Here is a 16,827-nt window from a genome sequence, read left to right as displayed (position 1 = left end):
GTATCCATTTATGGCTTCACGATCTTTTATATACAGTTATGGCATTCAAGCTCATATTGCAAGAAATTAGTTGAGTTTTACAATTAAATTATTACACTACTCTGAAGGAACCTCATTTCTATTGGCAAGTTTATACTGATAAAAATTTTCAAGTTCTCAAATTCGCAATATTAGTAACCTAAAGTGAAAAGAGTGTATTTCATGAAGCAGTCTTCCATTTCACCTGTCCCCCGAACTTCCTTTGATGAACTCAATAGAGCTTTGTGCCTTCTCATATCCTCTGTTTAAATAAATACTTGCAAGTAGCAGGAAGCCATGAATCTGTTAGTTTAATTTCAATTTACATGCTCGGTAGATTCACTAATCAGATGGACATTTTTATTCTGGCCAGGTGGCCAGCTTACTTGGAGCACATCTAGACCTCATGGAAGAGTTTGAGGAATTTCGAACATACTTTGAGAAGACTGGTTAGTTGCTTGTTATTCAGTATTAACTGGTTGTATGCTCTGGTTTTGCATATTTAGACTCTTGTTTAGGATTTTCCGGCAGAAGGTTTTATTGCCGTTTTTGGAAGTGAATGGAGTATTATAATTTAAGCTTCATTTTGGGAATGAGACTTTTGTTCATAGTTGTTCCGTATGTTTATTTTATATGAAAATAAATCTGGAGAAGAGTTACCATGTATGGGTCCTATTCAAAATTTGAGCCACTTCTTGGTTGCTTAAAACATGTTTATGATGACAGGCAGAAATTTGACTGATTTTAGCACACTGCAGGATGCCTGCGGAACAATAAACATATCTTCCGATCTCTGAAGGCTGAGGAACGAGATGGAGACCGAGATCGCGAGAGGGAAGATAGAGAAAAGAATAAACACCGTGACACCAGAGAAAGGGATAGATATGACAGGGGTGTTGCCTTTACCAGTAAAGATATCATAGGAGCAAAAATGTCTATCTATGCAAGTAAGGATAAGTATTTGGCAAAACCCATTCAAGAACTTGATCTCTCTAACTGTGAGAGCTGCACTCCAAGCTATCGACTACTTCCAAAAAATGTATGTTTACTTTTGTGAGTTCTGGTTCATTGAGTATTCCTGTAAAGCTCATTTTTCACTCATTTTGGTGTTTTCTTAAGACAGTATCCAATTCCTTCGGTAAGCAACAGAACGGAAATTGGTAATCAAGTGCTGAATGATGAGTGGGTGTCTGTCACTTCAGGAAGCGAAGATTACTCTTTCAAACACATGCGCAAAAACCAATATGAAGAAAGCTTGTTTCGGTGTGAGGATGATAGGTTAGGACACTCTTGAAGCTTTCACTAACATGAGTTTTAACCCTTCTCAAATTCATTCTATCTATCTCTCCCTTCTCTGTTTTGCTCTCTGTTGTTCCCCTTGGTTAACAGTTTAAGTTTGTAATACCCGCCTTGTTAGTCTTTTGATGCTTATGCAGCTTGGCGGGAATTATATTTTTCGCGTCTAATACCAAGTCTTTTTTCCTCCTCTTTCAACATAGATTGATCAGAGCTTTGGCCACTAACATGAGTTTTAACCCTTCTCAAATTCATTCTATCTATCTCTCCCTTCTCTGTTTTGCTCTCTGTTGTTCCCCTTGGTTCACAGTTTAAGTTTGTAATACCCGCCTTGTTAGTCTTTTGATGCTTATGCAGCTTGGCGGGAATTATATTTTTCGCGTCTAATACCAAGTCTTTTTTCCTCCTCTTTCAACATAGATCGATCAGAGCTTTGGTACATTTCTGTGCATTAAAATTGGCAATTATTTATCTTTTCGTGATCCCAGGTTTGAACTTGACATGTTGTTAGAATCTGCGAATGCGACCACGAAGCATGTAGAAGAACTCCTAGATATGTTCAATGATAATGCAGACAGTTCCATTCGCATTGAAGATCATTTAACAGGTATAGGCTGATGAATCCAAGATGACTCTTTGAAGTATTTATTTTAGGTGTCTGATTTTATGCTCATTGCTCTTTTTCTATTCCAGCTCTTGACCTGAGGTGCATTGAACGTTTATATGGTGACCATGGGCTTGATGTCATGGATGTATTGAGGAAGAATGCTCTTATGGCCCTGCCAATTATATTAACCCGGTTGAAGCAGAAACAAGAAGAGTGGGCAAGGTGTCGCTCTGATTTCAATAAAGTTTGGGCTGAAATTTACGCGAAGAACTACCACAAATCACTTGACCATCGTAGTTTCTATTTCAAGCAGCAGGATGCAAAGAGCTTGAGCACTAAAGGTAACTTGGGCGGATATGATACTGATTTGGTACCATTTTATAATGTGCAAGTTTATGTTTTCTCTTCATTTGAGAAGTTTATTGAATGATCGATATTGATATGCACGTAATGTGGACAGACGCTTGTGTAAAAAAAAATTGCCTGTGTTAGCTATCCATATTACCCTCTTAACCTTTAACAGACATCAGCATCTTATTTAAATTGTCTTAAATGCATGCTTTGCTTTTCTATATATTTTTCTCGCATTTCCCCATGGGTATCAGCTAACAGTTTCCCACTGGTTTGGGCATTTCCAGTTTTTCTTCTCATTTCTCATTCTCTTCCACATTAGGCGTCTAATTCGACTACAGTCTCCAACTGTTGTCATCAATTCTCTTTACTTGTCTTAATAGACCTATTGTCTCTTAGAAAAACATTGGTTCTTTCTATATACAAAATCCCAATTTAACTTATTGCTTGACAAGTTAGTTGGAATTCTAAATTGCATATTTATGAACAGATTCCCCAAACAGTGATTTCTTCTATTCTCTTGATTATAGCTATAATATCATGATATAGAATTTTGGCAGCATTTGTTTTAGGTGAATTATTATGATTTCTGCAACTTTTATATTAATTACAGGTTTTTCTCCATTTACTTAACTATTTCTTGTATTGAAAATCAATATTTTCTATTGAACCGAATTCCTTTTATTGAAATTGGTTTAGTGTGCTGCCTGTTTGGGAGTGATTTAATTTGAGGAATATCTCAGCCCAGAAACCTTATGTTCTCTCTCCTCAAATTCTATAGAAGGGCTTAAAACTGTACTCAATGATATTGACCTTCGTCAGACTGTGCTTATAAATTTTTTGTTAATTGTGTATCTTGAATTGGGCCTTTCAGCCAACATATCTAATTTTCTATTGGTTTTTGTATTTTTTAACGAAGATGGTTGGGAAGTGATGAACATAGTTTTATGCTAGGATATAATTCAAAATTTAAAGTGGACTGAGATTAAAATAATAATAACCCCATATTTTGTTTTATTGCATTAAGACTGGGCTTAAACTCTTTATTTTTCTTTATATGCACATTCTGAGCATTATAATTTTCTTACATTTTGCTGCAACTCTATATTTGGCATGTTTTCTGTGCATTATAGCAATGTGACTTCTGTTGAAATGCAACTCCTGATTCTCTGTATATACACAGGTTCTTTATAAATAAAATCAAAAGATGATAGACGTTATGAACTACTGAGATCCTCTCGCCACTATTGAATTGTCCCAATAATCTATTTCTATATCAGATTGATCTATTTAAATGATTCATATTGTCTTTAAGCAGCAGATTTTAACACATGAAATAATAAAATCCCCATTTGTATCGATGTATCAGAGATTGCATATAAAATTGATTGCTATAAAAAATCTAGAATCTCTGCAAACACTTCCTACTTTGAGGTAGTTGACTTTTAACCTTATTTGAATATTTGGGGATAGCTCCTTGACCTTTGCACATTTGAGGAAATGTCCGATGCATGTTTGCATTTCTTTTTGTTCTTTTGTTCTTTTTAATTTGAAACTATTTGAATATATATGGTCGTGGAACATATGATACTTTGATGCAAGCTCTCAACACAAGATACTAGTTGACTTTTTAAATCTTAAATTTTGTCACCCTTCGAGGGGGTTTTGGGGGCAGATTGACTAGATTAACAATATATAGCATTGAAAGTCAAAGTAGCTGAAATCTGACATCATTCTCAAGATAGATTGTGTGGATACCGCTGAAACAAAGTTTTCATCGTTTTCTTTTTCTTTTCTTTTCTTTTCTTTCTTCCTTTTTTTTTGCCTCTTAAACAAGTAATAAATTTTTATTTACCTCTCTCCATCCAGCGCTGCTGGCTGAGATCAAGGAGATCAGTGAGAAGAATGACAAAGAAGATGAACTGCTTCTATCTATTGGCGCTCGCAATAGACAACTTAATAAACCTCACATGGAATTTGAGTATACTGATCTGGACATCCACGAAGATCTATATCAGCTCATCAAATATTCTTGTAAAGAAGTTTGTACCCCAGAACAGTGTCAAAAAGTCATGAGGATCTGGACGACATTCCTTGAACCAGTGCTTGGTATTCCTCCCCGTACTCAGGGTGCAAAGGACACCGACGATGTTGTGAAGGCTAACAATCATGTAGCCAATATTGGTGAAAGGGATGGAAGTCCGGATGATGAAGCTGCTTCATTAAGTTGTAAACCATCAGATGTTCCCAGAACTGAGGGTGAAAACATTCCATCTTCTAGTTCCAGAAAAGCATCGGTGTCAATCAGTGATTACGGTTTTAAAGGCAATGGTTGTTGTGATGACGTTGCTTGTGAGAATGATATATTATGCAACACGGCCCAACGTGGATTAGTGCAGACAGGTGATCATGTGATACCAGCTGCTGCTGGCACCAGAAAACAAGCAACTTGCTTAGAGCAAGACATTCCAATTGCTGCTGGACCAGAGAGTGTCAATAAGTCAAATGCTTCAGATTCACACCATGGTCTGATTAATATTTTTCTTTTGTTCTGTCTGCATATCTTGTTATTCTTTGCTTTCAATCTCCTTTTCCAGATTTTGCAGTTGAAATTCTGATATATATTTTCTGTTGCTAGTTTTTTTTGCGTCTCCTTTAAGGGTTGACCGTGCCAATGATGGGAGTGGGAAAGAGATGATTCCTAGCGAAGAATCTCAGGTATATTTAGAGTTGCTGATATATTGATTTGTTGATATTTTCATCATGTTAATTACCTTTCTCTCCATGCTTTCAGTTTGCATGCTTATAGTTTTTCATTATCAGTAATGTCAAGAAGTGAATAGCCAAAACATTGTTTGTCATTCATCTCATGGTGCTGCTTTTAAGGATGAAAAAAGTTCGAGTCACTGGGTAGAGAATGCTGAAACTCTGTTACAATGGACACGGAATTTACTGCATACAAACTCAGAAACTTGTGCCTAATTGTATGGGAAGGAATTATTACATACAAACTCACATAACATGTGGGATCAGACATTTATGATTAAAACCATTAATATCTATTCCTCTGCTATTTCATAGAGAGCTTCATTATAGACCGTTTATGTTGATAGAGTAGGCTGTTTGAAGCAGACCTTTGATTTGAAAGTACTTGTTTATCTCCCCTGTGAATCAAACAAACTCCTGGTGAAACTGGAAAAAGGAAGGAGAAAAAAGGAGACGCAACCCTAAAATGGAGAGATATTTTTCATTTGAACACAAATATCACTGAAGATTTTGTTTCAATATGTTGTTTTTTCAGGCAATGAATGTAACTTCATAATTGACTTTATTGGTATCTGTTAGTTCAGTTGCTAAAGCTATGAAGATTCATGGATGTACCAATTAAATTTTAAGCTCATATCTTATGAACATTCGGAATTTGATTCTGCCTTTGGGCTTATTCTGAACCTGTTCTCTTGCATTTTTGTAATACTCATTTGATACTTCAGGGTGGTGTCTCTAGAAGACCAACTTCTTCAGTTGGAATTGTGCCAAAAGATTTCAAAGCTCAGACATGTCGTGAAGAATCTGAAGCTCGCTGTAAAAGTGAACGAGAAGATGGTGAATTATCTCCCAGTGGAGATCTTGAAGAGAATAATTCTACAACAGTTCTTAATACTGACACTGAAGCTATACATAATTCTAATAAATGTGATGTTAGCAAGCAGAGAAATGGAAAAGAGGAAACTTGTTGTGAAGAGACCGGAGGTGGAAATGAAGCTGATGCTGATGACGAAGGCGAGGAAAGTGCCGAAGGGTCATCAGACGGCGAGAATGCCTCTGAAAATGGTAATGTTTTAGCAGGTGAATACGCTGATGGAGAAGATTGCTCCCCAGAAGAGCCTGATGAAGATGTGGACCATGATGAGAATGATAACAAGGCGGAGAGTGAAGTCGAGGCAGAAGGCATGGCCGATATCCATGAGACTGAAGGAGTGGTGCCGTTTTCTGGACGATTTCTGCAGACTGTTAAGCCTCTTACGAAGAAAATTTCTGTGTCAGTTGATGGGAAGGAAAAGAATTCTCGTATTTTTTATGGAAATGATTCCTTCTATGTGCTTTTCAGGCTTCACCAGGTATAAAATATTATTGAATTATAGGGATTTTGTTTAAAAACATTTTTAGGATCACCTTAACAAAAAATATCCTCACTTGACAGATGTTGTACGAAAGAATACAGAAGGCCAAGTTGCACTCTTCGTCTCCTGAAAATAAATGGAGGTTGTTGAACGATGTGAATCCAACAGATTCTTATGCTAGGTAGTCTATCTACACTTTTGTATGTCTCTGTGTTTTGTCTTTGTATAAATCTTATATAAGCACTTTAAATAAACTTGAAGCCCTCGTAATCTGGTACAGATTTAAGGATGCTCTGTACAGTCTGCTTAATGGTTCCTCTGATAACACAAAGTTTGAAGATGACTGCCGGGCTATTATCGGAGCTCACTCATACCTTCTTTTTACATTTGACAAGCTGATTTATAAACTCATTAAACAGGTGAGCTAAGATCCGTGTTTTTCCCAGGTTTGTTTCAGTAGTTTCTGCAGCTTGACCTTAAAAATCAAATCCCACGGTATTTTCTGCAGTTACAAATAATTGCTATCGAAGAGATGGACAACAAACTTCTCCAATTATATGCATATGAAAGATCAAGAAATCCTGAAAAATTTTCTGATGCAGTCTATTGGGAAAATGCACATTTTCTTCTCCATGATGATAGCTTGCATCGAATACAATGTGTAGGTTAACGTTGTTGCTTGCCATTTTTCGTCAAAATATCTGATGTTATAAATACATTATTTCCACTGCAAAATATGCCTAATTTATCAAATGTACCTATTCCGTTGCAGTTTTCATCTCCAACACGTTTATCCATTCAGCTCATGGACAATGAGCATGATAAACCTGAAGTGACTGCTGTCTCCATGGACCCAAAATTTGCAGCTTATTTGAATAATGACCTCCTCTCAGTTGTTCCTGAGAGGAAGGAGACACCTGGGGTATTCTTGAAGAGGTATTGTGTAATGGAGAAAATTATTTGATAATTTTTAGCTTTACCAAGTTATTAATTATGGCTAAAATTTGCAGAAATAAAAGGAAACTTGCATGTGGAGATGAAATATCTGCTACTTCCAAGGCTATGGAAGGACTAATAATCTCTAATGGCCTAGAATGTAAGGTGGCTTGCAATTCACTGAAGGTAATTTGATGCAGTAACAGTGTTTAGTACATGATACTGGAAACGTATATACCAGATTTTAACTGTTTTTCGTGCAAGCTAAATTCCTCGAATGTTTTGCTAAAATGTCATAGGCTGCTTATGTTTTTGACACTGAAGACTTCTTGTTTCGGACAAGGAAGAGGAGGAAACCTTCTCATCAGAATGGTTCGTGCAGTGGAGCTTCCAACGGTGGCAGAGTTAGGCGATTTCATAAGTTGCTGCTTAGTTAGTAGTAGGCATTTTCTGTTGCTCAACAAAGATAGGTACTCGTTCAAATTTTAATATGGCACAATTATCTGATACAATGGCTGGGTTGAACTTGAACAAGCATACAGTTAGTGCGATGCTCAAGTCTCCCACTGTTTAAAAAACAAACCTTCTGACATTGTACTTCTGAAGTTCATTAGTGGCAAATTGGCTGCAATTGAATTGCAGGTTGAGGAAATAAAGAGTATTCAAAGCCGGAAGTAGGTGAACTTTCTGGAATTGTTGTGTTTTGTGTTTCTCCGATCCTGTTACATTTATTTAAAGGCTAAAAAAGGAGACATTGGCACGAGATCCAGGATTGTTTAATCCTCAGGTGTGTAGATTCAGTTTAATTTGTAATTTAAAAAAAATGTTCCCTTTCATATACTTCCCTTCTCAATTCATTGCTCTTTTGCAATGCAGTTCATTTACTCTCTCTTCATTGTCATTTGGGACATTGTTCTCTTTGCACGGAGTTGATATTTTTTTCTGTGGAGGATCTATGCTCCAATCTGTTGATTTTTTTTTAATTTAAAAAAAATAAAAATTCTCCCCGCCAGTCAAGGACGGAACTAGGATCGTAGAGTTGTGAAAATAAATTTCTATAACTAAAATTGCGGGGGTAAAATCTTGAAGTATAATGTTTTAATTGTGGGGACAAAATCGATAGCTACAAAGAATTTAAAATATGATTTAAATGATTTGAAATTGAGCATGGTGGCAACTGACTCGACTGGCCCATACTAAATCCGTCCCTATCGCCAATAATTAATCAATAACAATTAATAACAGAAATATGCTGAGCCATTTCATTCAGTTGAATTGATCTAATAACACTTTCGCTTCAATCACATACCCTGTAGCCGGATAGTTGATATTGATCACGATTCACGTAGTAAATAGTGAAAAATTATTAAAATGCGGCTGGCCAAGGACAGTCACTTGTTACTATTGTTCTCTAGGGGTGGGCGCGGATAGGTTCGGTTCGGTTCTCTTAGAACCGAACCGAACCGAACTTTTCGGGTATCTAGTAAATGGAACCGTCGGGTCCAAATATAATTATGGAACCGTTCGGGTTCGGTTCCGTTCGGTTCGGATCGGTTTGGTTCGGTTCCGTTCGGTTCTGTACTGTAATTAAATTTTTTAATAGTTATAACAATATTGTATAAATACAACTAATGATACATTCAATGGTTTTGGAATGTCAAAGACTAGGAAACTATTTTGTTCAAATGATAACTACGATCAAAGTTTCAGTTGGCGAAGGTCACAGTTTCGATCGGAGGTCACAGTATCGACCGATAATTGTATAGGTTTTGGAATATTAGCGAGGCTGCGAAAGTGAGTGCGAGAGTCGAGACAACGTTACGGACTTTGGTGTTGGTATTAGGGTTATTTAGTGGATTTGATCTTGCTTGGCTAAGAAATGAAACAATAAAATGGGTAATTGGGTCAAAAATTAAAAAATTAGAAATGAAACAAATTATTGAGCCAAAAATTTGGATTTAGAAATCATTAATTTGTTAATTTGTTTAAAAAAATTAAAATAATTTGATTTACTCAATATAAAAAAAATAAATTAGAAAGATTCGGTTCTTATTCGATTTTTCGGTTCTAGGTCTAGAACCGAGAACCGAACCGTACCCGTCGGTTCTCAATTCAGATACCCGTTCGGGTATTTAATTTAACAAGAACCGTCGGGTTCGGTTCGGTTCGGTTCGGGTTCGGTTCGGTCGGTTCGGGAGATTTGCCCAGCCTGTAGACCTCCCTTTACGACATGCGGGCAGGACCTTCGGAGGGGGCGACAAAGCGCACCATAACTTTGTCTCTGCAGAACAATTGCCTTCCGACATAAATGTTGCATTTTAACTGTCGTGGGGATTCGAACCTCCGATGTTCCGTATAGAACTCTTATACTTTACCATTACGTCATGTCCTTGTGCATGTTAACTCACCTTTTATTTAAGGGAAAAAGAGTGGAACACCTGAATTACTATTTATCACCCGAAAATTATTTCCTCCCGAAGCAATGTATCCGTGGACATAAGAACAAAAACATAAATATCTCTGTACGCATTTGATTCTTCTACTTTGATCAATACAGTATTTAAGGAATCTCGCAAGAATTCTATGTAAAGAATCAAATATGTAATAACAGTTGGGACCCAAGTTCCCTTCAATGTAAGTTTAAGCTTTAAAGAGGAAAAGCATTTTTCTTTCTTTAATTTTTATCTTCAGATGCAATGTCCCGTGCAAGCACGGTTATTTTCTTGTAAATGCTTGAGATGAATAATTTTTATAAATGAGTGGCAGTAAAACTTAAACTCCAAATATCGAAGAATTGAATGAGTGAATCCCAAAACAAAAAGCTCGGTGGGACTGGCAAGTCATCTCCCACTAGTAAAGGCGTCGAGACACAATTCAAAGTAGATACCATCACCTCATAAATCCCGGCCTACTCAGTCCACCCGCGCAAGTGGTCCTTCATGGTCGCCTTCTCTGTCTTCTCCTGCTAAGGCTGCACCCCCAATCCATATCAATTCCGTATCCCCCAAATGCCTTTGATTTATGGGGTTGGAATCAACTCCCATACATAAATTCCTATCTTGAAAATAAAATAAAGGAGAAATCTTTTGATATTGTCTAACAAGTAACATCTCACGAAAGTGAAATAGAGTAATTACCCTTGGTAGGTAACGACGGCTGAATTATGATTATTTGCTGATCTGGCACATTAGAAAAATGAAACAATATTTAAAACCATGTTAATGGCAGCAAAGGTTATTCTTGAAGATTGGATAAAATCCCAGCATGATCACCATCTAACATAATTTATTCATCTAAATGAATGATGAAGAACAACAAAATCGGCCTCTATTTCACAAAGGAATCATACTATATCACAAAGATCTCACCAAGAACATGAACTGTCCTCTTTCGAGTTATTCAACATAAAAAACATATTATCCAGCAAGTAACATTCCACCAAGGAACACAACAAACTAGCCACTACCGCACATAGGAAGAGGCCAAAATCACTAAGATATCACAGCAAACCGGGCAAAACTCAAATCCCACAGATTCGACTTAACCAAAGCTGAAATAGTACAACACCCATATGGATCTAAAATATTTTTTGATGATAACAGGTTTTGATTTCAAAAAATATACCAAGAATCAAGCCCTAATCTCACTAAAAGAAAATGATTTTCTACGCATAGAGAGTAGAGAGAGATGAACGGACCATATTTTGAGAACTAGTAAGAGAAGAGAGAGAAATTGTCATTTTTCTTCCTTTTTGGAGAGTGAGACGTGAGAGAGAGAAACTATTTTCTGGAAGAAAAGTCTCTCACATATTAAATGTGTATATTTTCCTAAAGATCTCATTGTTAGGTAGAGAGAAGAATCTAGAATTAGATTCAATAGTCAGGAAATAAACACGTGTCACGATCCAGTTGTAGAGCTCTATTAATAAGGTGTTATTCCAGAAACAAGTTTATTTCTTTTTCTAATTTTGGAACACTTTATCAACAATCTCCATCTTGCTTCCAAAATTTGAGCCTATAGAGTAGCAAAGAGCATCACCAACATTTATAACTTCATTTGCTCTATTGTACCTATACAATCAATGAAAAGAATCAATAGATAACATCTTTAAACAGTTTTGAAACTTATTTAAAGGTATCATTTTAGTTTCCATATCGGATGAATTATACAAAATAGGTATTTTATTAATTTTCAACAACCCTTTTGAAATAATATCCCTTATAAAATGGTATTTTACATCAACATGTTAGTTCTATCATGGAACATGTGATTCTTACTCAAATGGATTACACTTCGGTTGTCAGAATATAGTATTGGATTAGTGTCTACAAAATAAAGTTCATTCAATAAACTATGTAGCTATATGCCTTCTTTAATGACATCAGTGGTAGCAATCTATTCAGCCTCGGTGGAAGATAGATCAACAATTTTTTGTAATTGAGATTTCCAACTTATCACAGTACCCAAAAAGTGTAAAAATAAGATGAAGTTGATTTTTTATTGTCTTTATTTCCAACAAAATCAGAATATGTATAACCCTTTAAAATTACCCCCTCTTTGTCCATTTTAAACATCAAACCCAAGTTAGATGAACCCTTTAAGTATCTTAACAACCACTTCAAGGCTTCCTAATGAGTTTCACCAGGATTTCCCATAAATCTACTAAAAACACTTACACTAAAAGCCAAATCAGGTTTGGTACAAATCATTAAGTACATGATTGAACCAATAGCATTAGCATAAGGTATTTTAGACATTCTTTCAAGTTCATCTTCAGCTTTTGGACACGAATCAGATGTTAAAATAAAGTGATTGGCAAGGAGTAAATTCACAGGTTTACAATCAAACATATTAAACTTATTGATGATCTTATTCACATACTCTTCTTGACATAAAAACAGGCAATCAGATTTTTCATTTCTTATAATATGCATGCCAAGTACTTTCTTAGCGGAACCAAGATCCTTCATATCAAATTCTGATTTTAATTTGTGTTTGATATCATCAATTTCAGATTTATTGACACTAGCAAGAAGCATATCATCAACATAAAGCACAAGATACAAAGAATATTTACCTCCATTTCATTTGCAATAAAGACATGTATCATAATTGCTTCTATTAAACCCAAGTTTCAAGACGAATGAATCAAATCTGTTATACCATTGTCTTGGAGCTTGTTTTACGCCGTACAAAGATTTTTTCAATAAACATACTTTTTTTCTGGATTTCCTTTAATAAATCCTAAAGGTTGTTTCGTGTAGCTCACTTCATCCAATTCGTCATATAAAAATGCAGTTTTTACATCTAGTTGATCAAGATTCCACTTAAATTGCACAACCAAAGTAAGAATACATCTTATAGTTGTATATTTAACAACGGGGGAAAAAATCTCATCATAGTCCACACCCTCTTTTTGTGTGAAAACTTTGGTAACAAGCCTAGCCTTGTATCTAACATTGTTAGTGCCACCTTCCCCTTCCTTTATCTTATAAATCCACTTGCAATCAACTAATTTCTTATCCTTAAGCCTATCAACAAATTCCCAAGTTTTATTTTTGTATAGCGAAGATATTTCTTCTTCCATAGCACTTAACCACAGTTTAGAATCTTTCGATTTTTAGGCTTCATGATATGAACTAGGTTCAGTTTCAGATTCATCTTGATAAGTGAACAAGGACACAAAGTCATCGCTATTAAACCTAGTTGTTGGTTTAATTTGTCTCCTATCCCTGTCTCTAGTGAGCTGATATTCATCTAGAGGTGTATTATCATCATTATACTGCTCATGTTCAGCCAAATTAGGGTCGTTTTCATTCTGGTCAGCCTCATTAGTTGCTGTTTCTAAGGGGACAGAACTGGTATTATCAACTTCAATAGGCTCCACCTCAATTTAGACATCATTTTCAGTTAAATCTCCCTCTTTTCCTTCCAAACATGGCATACATGACTCATTAAAGACCACATCCCTCCTTATGATAACCCTGTAACTTTTTTCCCCATAAACCCACAACTTATATCCTTTAACATTTTCAGCAAAACCCAAAAACACACATTGAAGGGATCTCAGTTCAAGTTTCCCTATGTTTTGATGAGCATATGCAACACAACCAAATGTTTTCAAGTAAGAATAGATCACAGGCTTTTGTGTCCACACAAATTTAGGCACATCAAAATTTAAAGCACTTGTAGAACTTCTATTAATCAAATATGCAGTAGTTTTAACATCTTCACACCAAAATAATTTGGGCAAGCCAAAACTTAAAAGCATGCATCTAACTTTATTCAACAAATTCCTATTCATTCTTTCTGCAATGCCATTTTGCTGGAGTGTATAAGTCACAGTTCTATGTCTTAAAATGCCATGCAACTTGCAAAACTCATTAAACTCATAATTGCAAAATTCTAGACCATTGTCGATTCTCAAGTTTTTTATTTTCAATTTGGGTTTTCCAATATTTAAATATAGCAAATGTTTCAACTTTAGCTTTCAAAAGAAATACCCAAATTTTTCTTGAAAAATCATCAATAATAAGCAAGCAATATTTGTAACCAGACAATGTAAGGATGGATGCAGGGCCCCACAAATCAGTATGTAAGTATTCTAGAATTTGCTTTGATTTATGAGTATTAGTGGGAAAATGTAACTTAACTTGCTTTCCAATCAAACATTGCTCACATTTAGACAAATCACCAATATTTGATTTTTCAAATACACCTTTATTTTGTAAAGCCTTTAAACCTTTTTCACCAATGTGGCCAAGTCTACAATGCCACAATTTTGCAAGATTAAATTTATCATCTAAAACTGCTGCTGAAAGGTTTTGCATTTAAAAAGTATAAACCATGTCTCTATGGGATATAAGTGAATAAATCACTACCCCTAAAGATTTTTATGTGTCATTGACCCAATTTTAAGTCAAACTCCATGTCATCCAACATTCCTAAAGACACAAGGTTTCTCTCTAATTCAGGAACAAATTTGGCCTCTTTTAATAGTAAGATTCTGCTATTTTCTAAGAGCAATTTTATAGTTCCAATACCTTTCACTTTGCAGGTCATGTTGTTTTCCATGATATCTTGGCCCTCTTTCGTTTGTTCAAAGTCCAAAAAATAATTTTTATTAGGGCACATGTGAAAAGAACAACCTGAATCAAGAATCCATTCTTGATTTAGGTTCCTTTCAACGTTTACAAGAATCAGACTGTTATGAAATTTTTGCTTATCATAGGACAAAACAACATTACTCTCATTTAATTTCTTTCCTTTCAAATCATTTTGTTTTTTGTAGCAATTTTTTGCAAAGTGACCCAACTTACCACAATAATAACATTTCTTTCCCTTTCCCTTAGTTTTTTTATTTCATTTTGTCATCGTTTCTTTTTTTAGGGTCATTTTAAAATTTTGAATAAAAATTAGATTTACCAACATTTTTACCTTTTATCAAAAGATTTTCTCCACTTTGTTGGTTGTCTGATTTTAATTCAAGAACTCTATTTCTTAAGGTTTATAATGATTTCTGTGGTAAGCTTGTCTCTTCCATATTCTAAGGCATTTTTAAGGTCTTTATGCTTATCACTAACGGAGTTTAACAAGACCACAACTAGCTGATCTTCTGATAATTTCTCATCACAGTTGGTAAAGTCCTGGGTCAATTTTGTAAATCTGTCCAAATTCTCATCTAAATCAACAGAATGATTCATTTTGAAAGAAAAGAATTGTTTTAGTAAAAAAAATTTGTTTGGAACAGTTTTTGACTTATATTGGGCTTTCAATTTAGTCCACAGCTCTTTAGCAGTTTTAGTCTCACCTATAAACCTGATCACATTGTTTGAAAGGTACAAGAAAATAGTGCTCATGCTATTTCTTCTAACTTGGTTCTTTTTGCAACAGACATTTCAGTAGGCCAAGTATTATCAAAGGCTTTAGCACATTTCATTTGCATCAAGATAGACCTCATTTTCTGGCTCCACATATTAAAGTCTCCCCTCCCATCGTACAAGCTCACTTCAAACTTAGCAGTAGCCATGACAAGATTCACCAATATAATTCACAGAACACAAGTTTGAGTTCAAGAATACACAAGGATGCATAATAAAAGTACTGCAGGTAGTCAGGAGATTAGAGATTGATGACCAATGCACTTATTTCAAGTTTTCACAAAACAATAAACACTTAACACTAAGTACAGAAGGTAAATCACAAAGAACAGAGATGTCAATCCTATGCCTCAACTAACTTCTCCAGTAAGACCTTCCAATTGCACTCCTACTAATGTTGATATCTCAAATTCCCAAGACTTCTTGAGTCTTTGGACAAAGACCAGCCACAATAGGTTTTATTAGTGTAAGGTAAATCAAGGAAAAAATTAGGAGACCCTACTGTAAAGATTAATTACAAAAAGTAGGAAAGATCTCACCAATTAGTTTGATAAAACTCAATTTCCACCGGCGAATGTGTACTGCAGGTTTCAAAAATCAGGTTTAATCAAGAAATCACAAAGCTCCAGTAGTCCAGGCTGCACTGATACCACTTATGAAGAACAACAAAATCGACCTCTATTCCACAAAGGAATCACACTAGATAACAAAGATCTCACCAAGAACATGAACTGCCCTCTATGGAGTTATTCAACATCAAGAACATATTACCCAACAAGTAACATTCCACCAAGGAACACAACAAACCATCCACTGCCGCACATAAGAAGAGGCCGAGATCACTAAGATCTCACAACAAACTAGGTAAAACTCGAATCCCACATATTCAACTTAACCAAAGCTGAAATAGTACTACACCATATGAATCTAGAATATCTCTTGATGATAACAGATTTTGATTTCAGAAAATATACCAAGAATCAAACCCTAATCTCACAAAAAGAAAATGATTTTCTACACATAGAGAGTAGAGTGAGATGAAGGGACCAAATTCTGAGAACTAGTAAGAGAAGAGAGAGAAATTGCCATTTTTCTTTCTTTTTGGAGAGTGAGACGTGAGAGAGAGAACTATTTTCTGGAAGAAAAGTCTCTCACATATTAAATGTGTATATTTCTCTAAAGATCTCATGGTTAGGTAAATAGAAGAATCTAGAATTAGATCCAATGATCAGGAAATAAATACGTGTCACAATTCAGCTGTAGAGCTCTATTAATAAGGTGTTATTCCAGAAACACGTTTATTTCTTTTTCTAATTTTGAAACACTCTCTCAACAAATGAAGTGTTACAAATAGTAGCATGTCTACATTGTAATTTTGTTCAGCTTTTGAAATTATGACAATTAATCTGTTAAATTCGAGATTAGAAGAAAATTTGAAGCTCTTTGAAAACAAATAAAATAGACAACTCTTGAGATTATCACACTTCTCTTGATGTGTTCGTGAAACAGCTAACCTTATGGAAAGATTTAGTCATCACATACCTTTTTTTTACAGCTAACCTTAATGGAGATATACTGGATGGGGCTGGGGAGGCTCAATAAAAATTTACTACTGACC

The 16,827-nt window shown here is 35.3% G+C and overlaps 1 protein-coding gene across 5 annotated transcripts; it reads left to right on the top strand.

Annotated features, from left to right (window-relative positions):
• The first annotated feature begins 312 nt into the window (after positions 1 to 312).
• Positions 313 to 8,278, top strand: LOC111377286 (paired amphipathic helix protein Sin3-like 3). Of its 5 annotated transcripts, XR_002699693.1 has the most exons (16): positions 313 to 467; positions 777 to 1,057; positions 1,142 to 1,296; positions 1,803 to 1,921; positions 2,008 to 2,262; positions 4,142 to 4,798; positions 4,911 to 4,990; positions 5,764 to 6,390; positions 6,474 to 6,574; positions 6,674 to 6,812; positions 6,902 to 7,054; positions 7,166 to 7,329; positions 7,404 to 7,515; positions 7,629 to 7,799; positions 7,972 to 8,116; positions 8,206 to 8,278. XR_002699693.1 is itself a non-coding variant. In XM_023000361.1 (15 exons), the coding sequence occupies exons 1-14, from the start codon at positions 425 to 427 to the stop codon at positions 7,764 to 7,766; spliced, it is 3,024 nt and encodes a 1,007-aa protein (XP_022856129.1). In that variant the 5' UTR covers positions 313 to 424; the 3' UTR covers positions 7,767 to 7,799; positions 7,972 to 8,272. The 5 variants fall into 5 exon arrangements, 3 of the variants coding, with proteins under 3 accessions (XP_022856129.1, XP_022856131.1, XP_022856128.1); XR_002699692.1 differs by having other exon boundaries at positions 7,629 to 8,116; positions 8,206 to 8,232; XM_023000361.1 differs by having other exon boundaries at positions 7,972 to 8,272.
• Positions 8,279 to 16,827: the final 8,549 nt, after the last annotated feature.

This window comes from Olea europaea, unplaced genomic scaffold (assembly GCF_002742605.1).
Source record: "Olea europaea var. sylvestris unplaced genomic scaffold, O_europaea_v1 scaffold1632, whole genome shotgun sequence".
Lineage (NCBI taxonomy): Eukaryota > Viridiplantae > Streptophyta > Magnoliopsida > Lamiales > Oleaceae > Olea > Olea europaea.
The sequence above is the reverse complement of the archived record's forward strand: the minus strand, read 5'-3'. Positions and strand labels throughout refer to the sequence as shown.

What these genes read in the sequence shown, in the direction of transcription:
- LOC111377286 (XM_023000361.1), top strand. Translation starts at nt 425, where the DNA reads ATGGAAGAGTTTGAGGAATTTCGAACATACTTTGAGAAGACTG. An exon ending in TTCCTAGCGAAGAATCTCAG is followed by an intron (nt 4,991 to 5,763) that starts GTATATTTAGAG and finishes TTGATACTTCAG; the next exon opens with GGTGGTGTCTCTAGAAGACC. An exon ending in GCTTGCATCGAATACAATGT is followed by an intron (nt 7,055 to 7,165) that starts GTAGGTTAACGT and finishes ATTCCGTTGCAG; the next exon opens with TTTTCATCTCCAACACGTTT.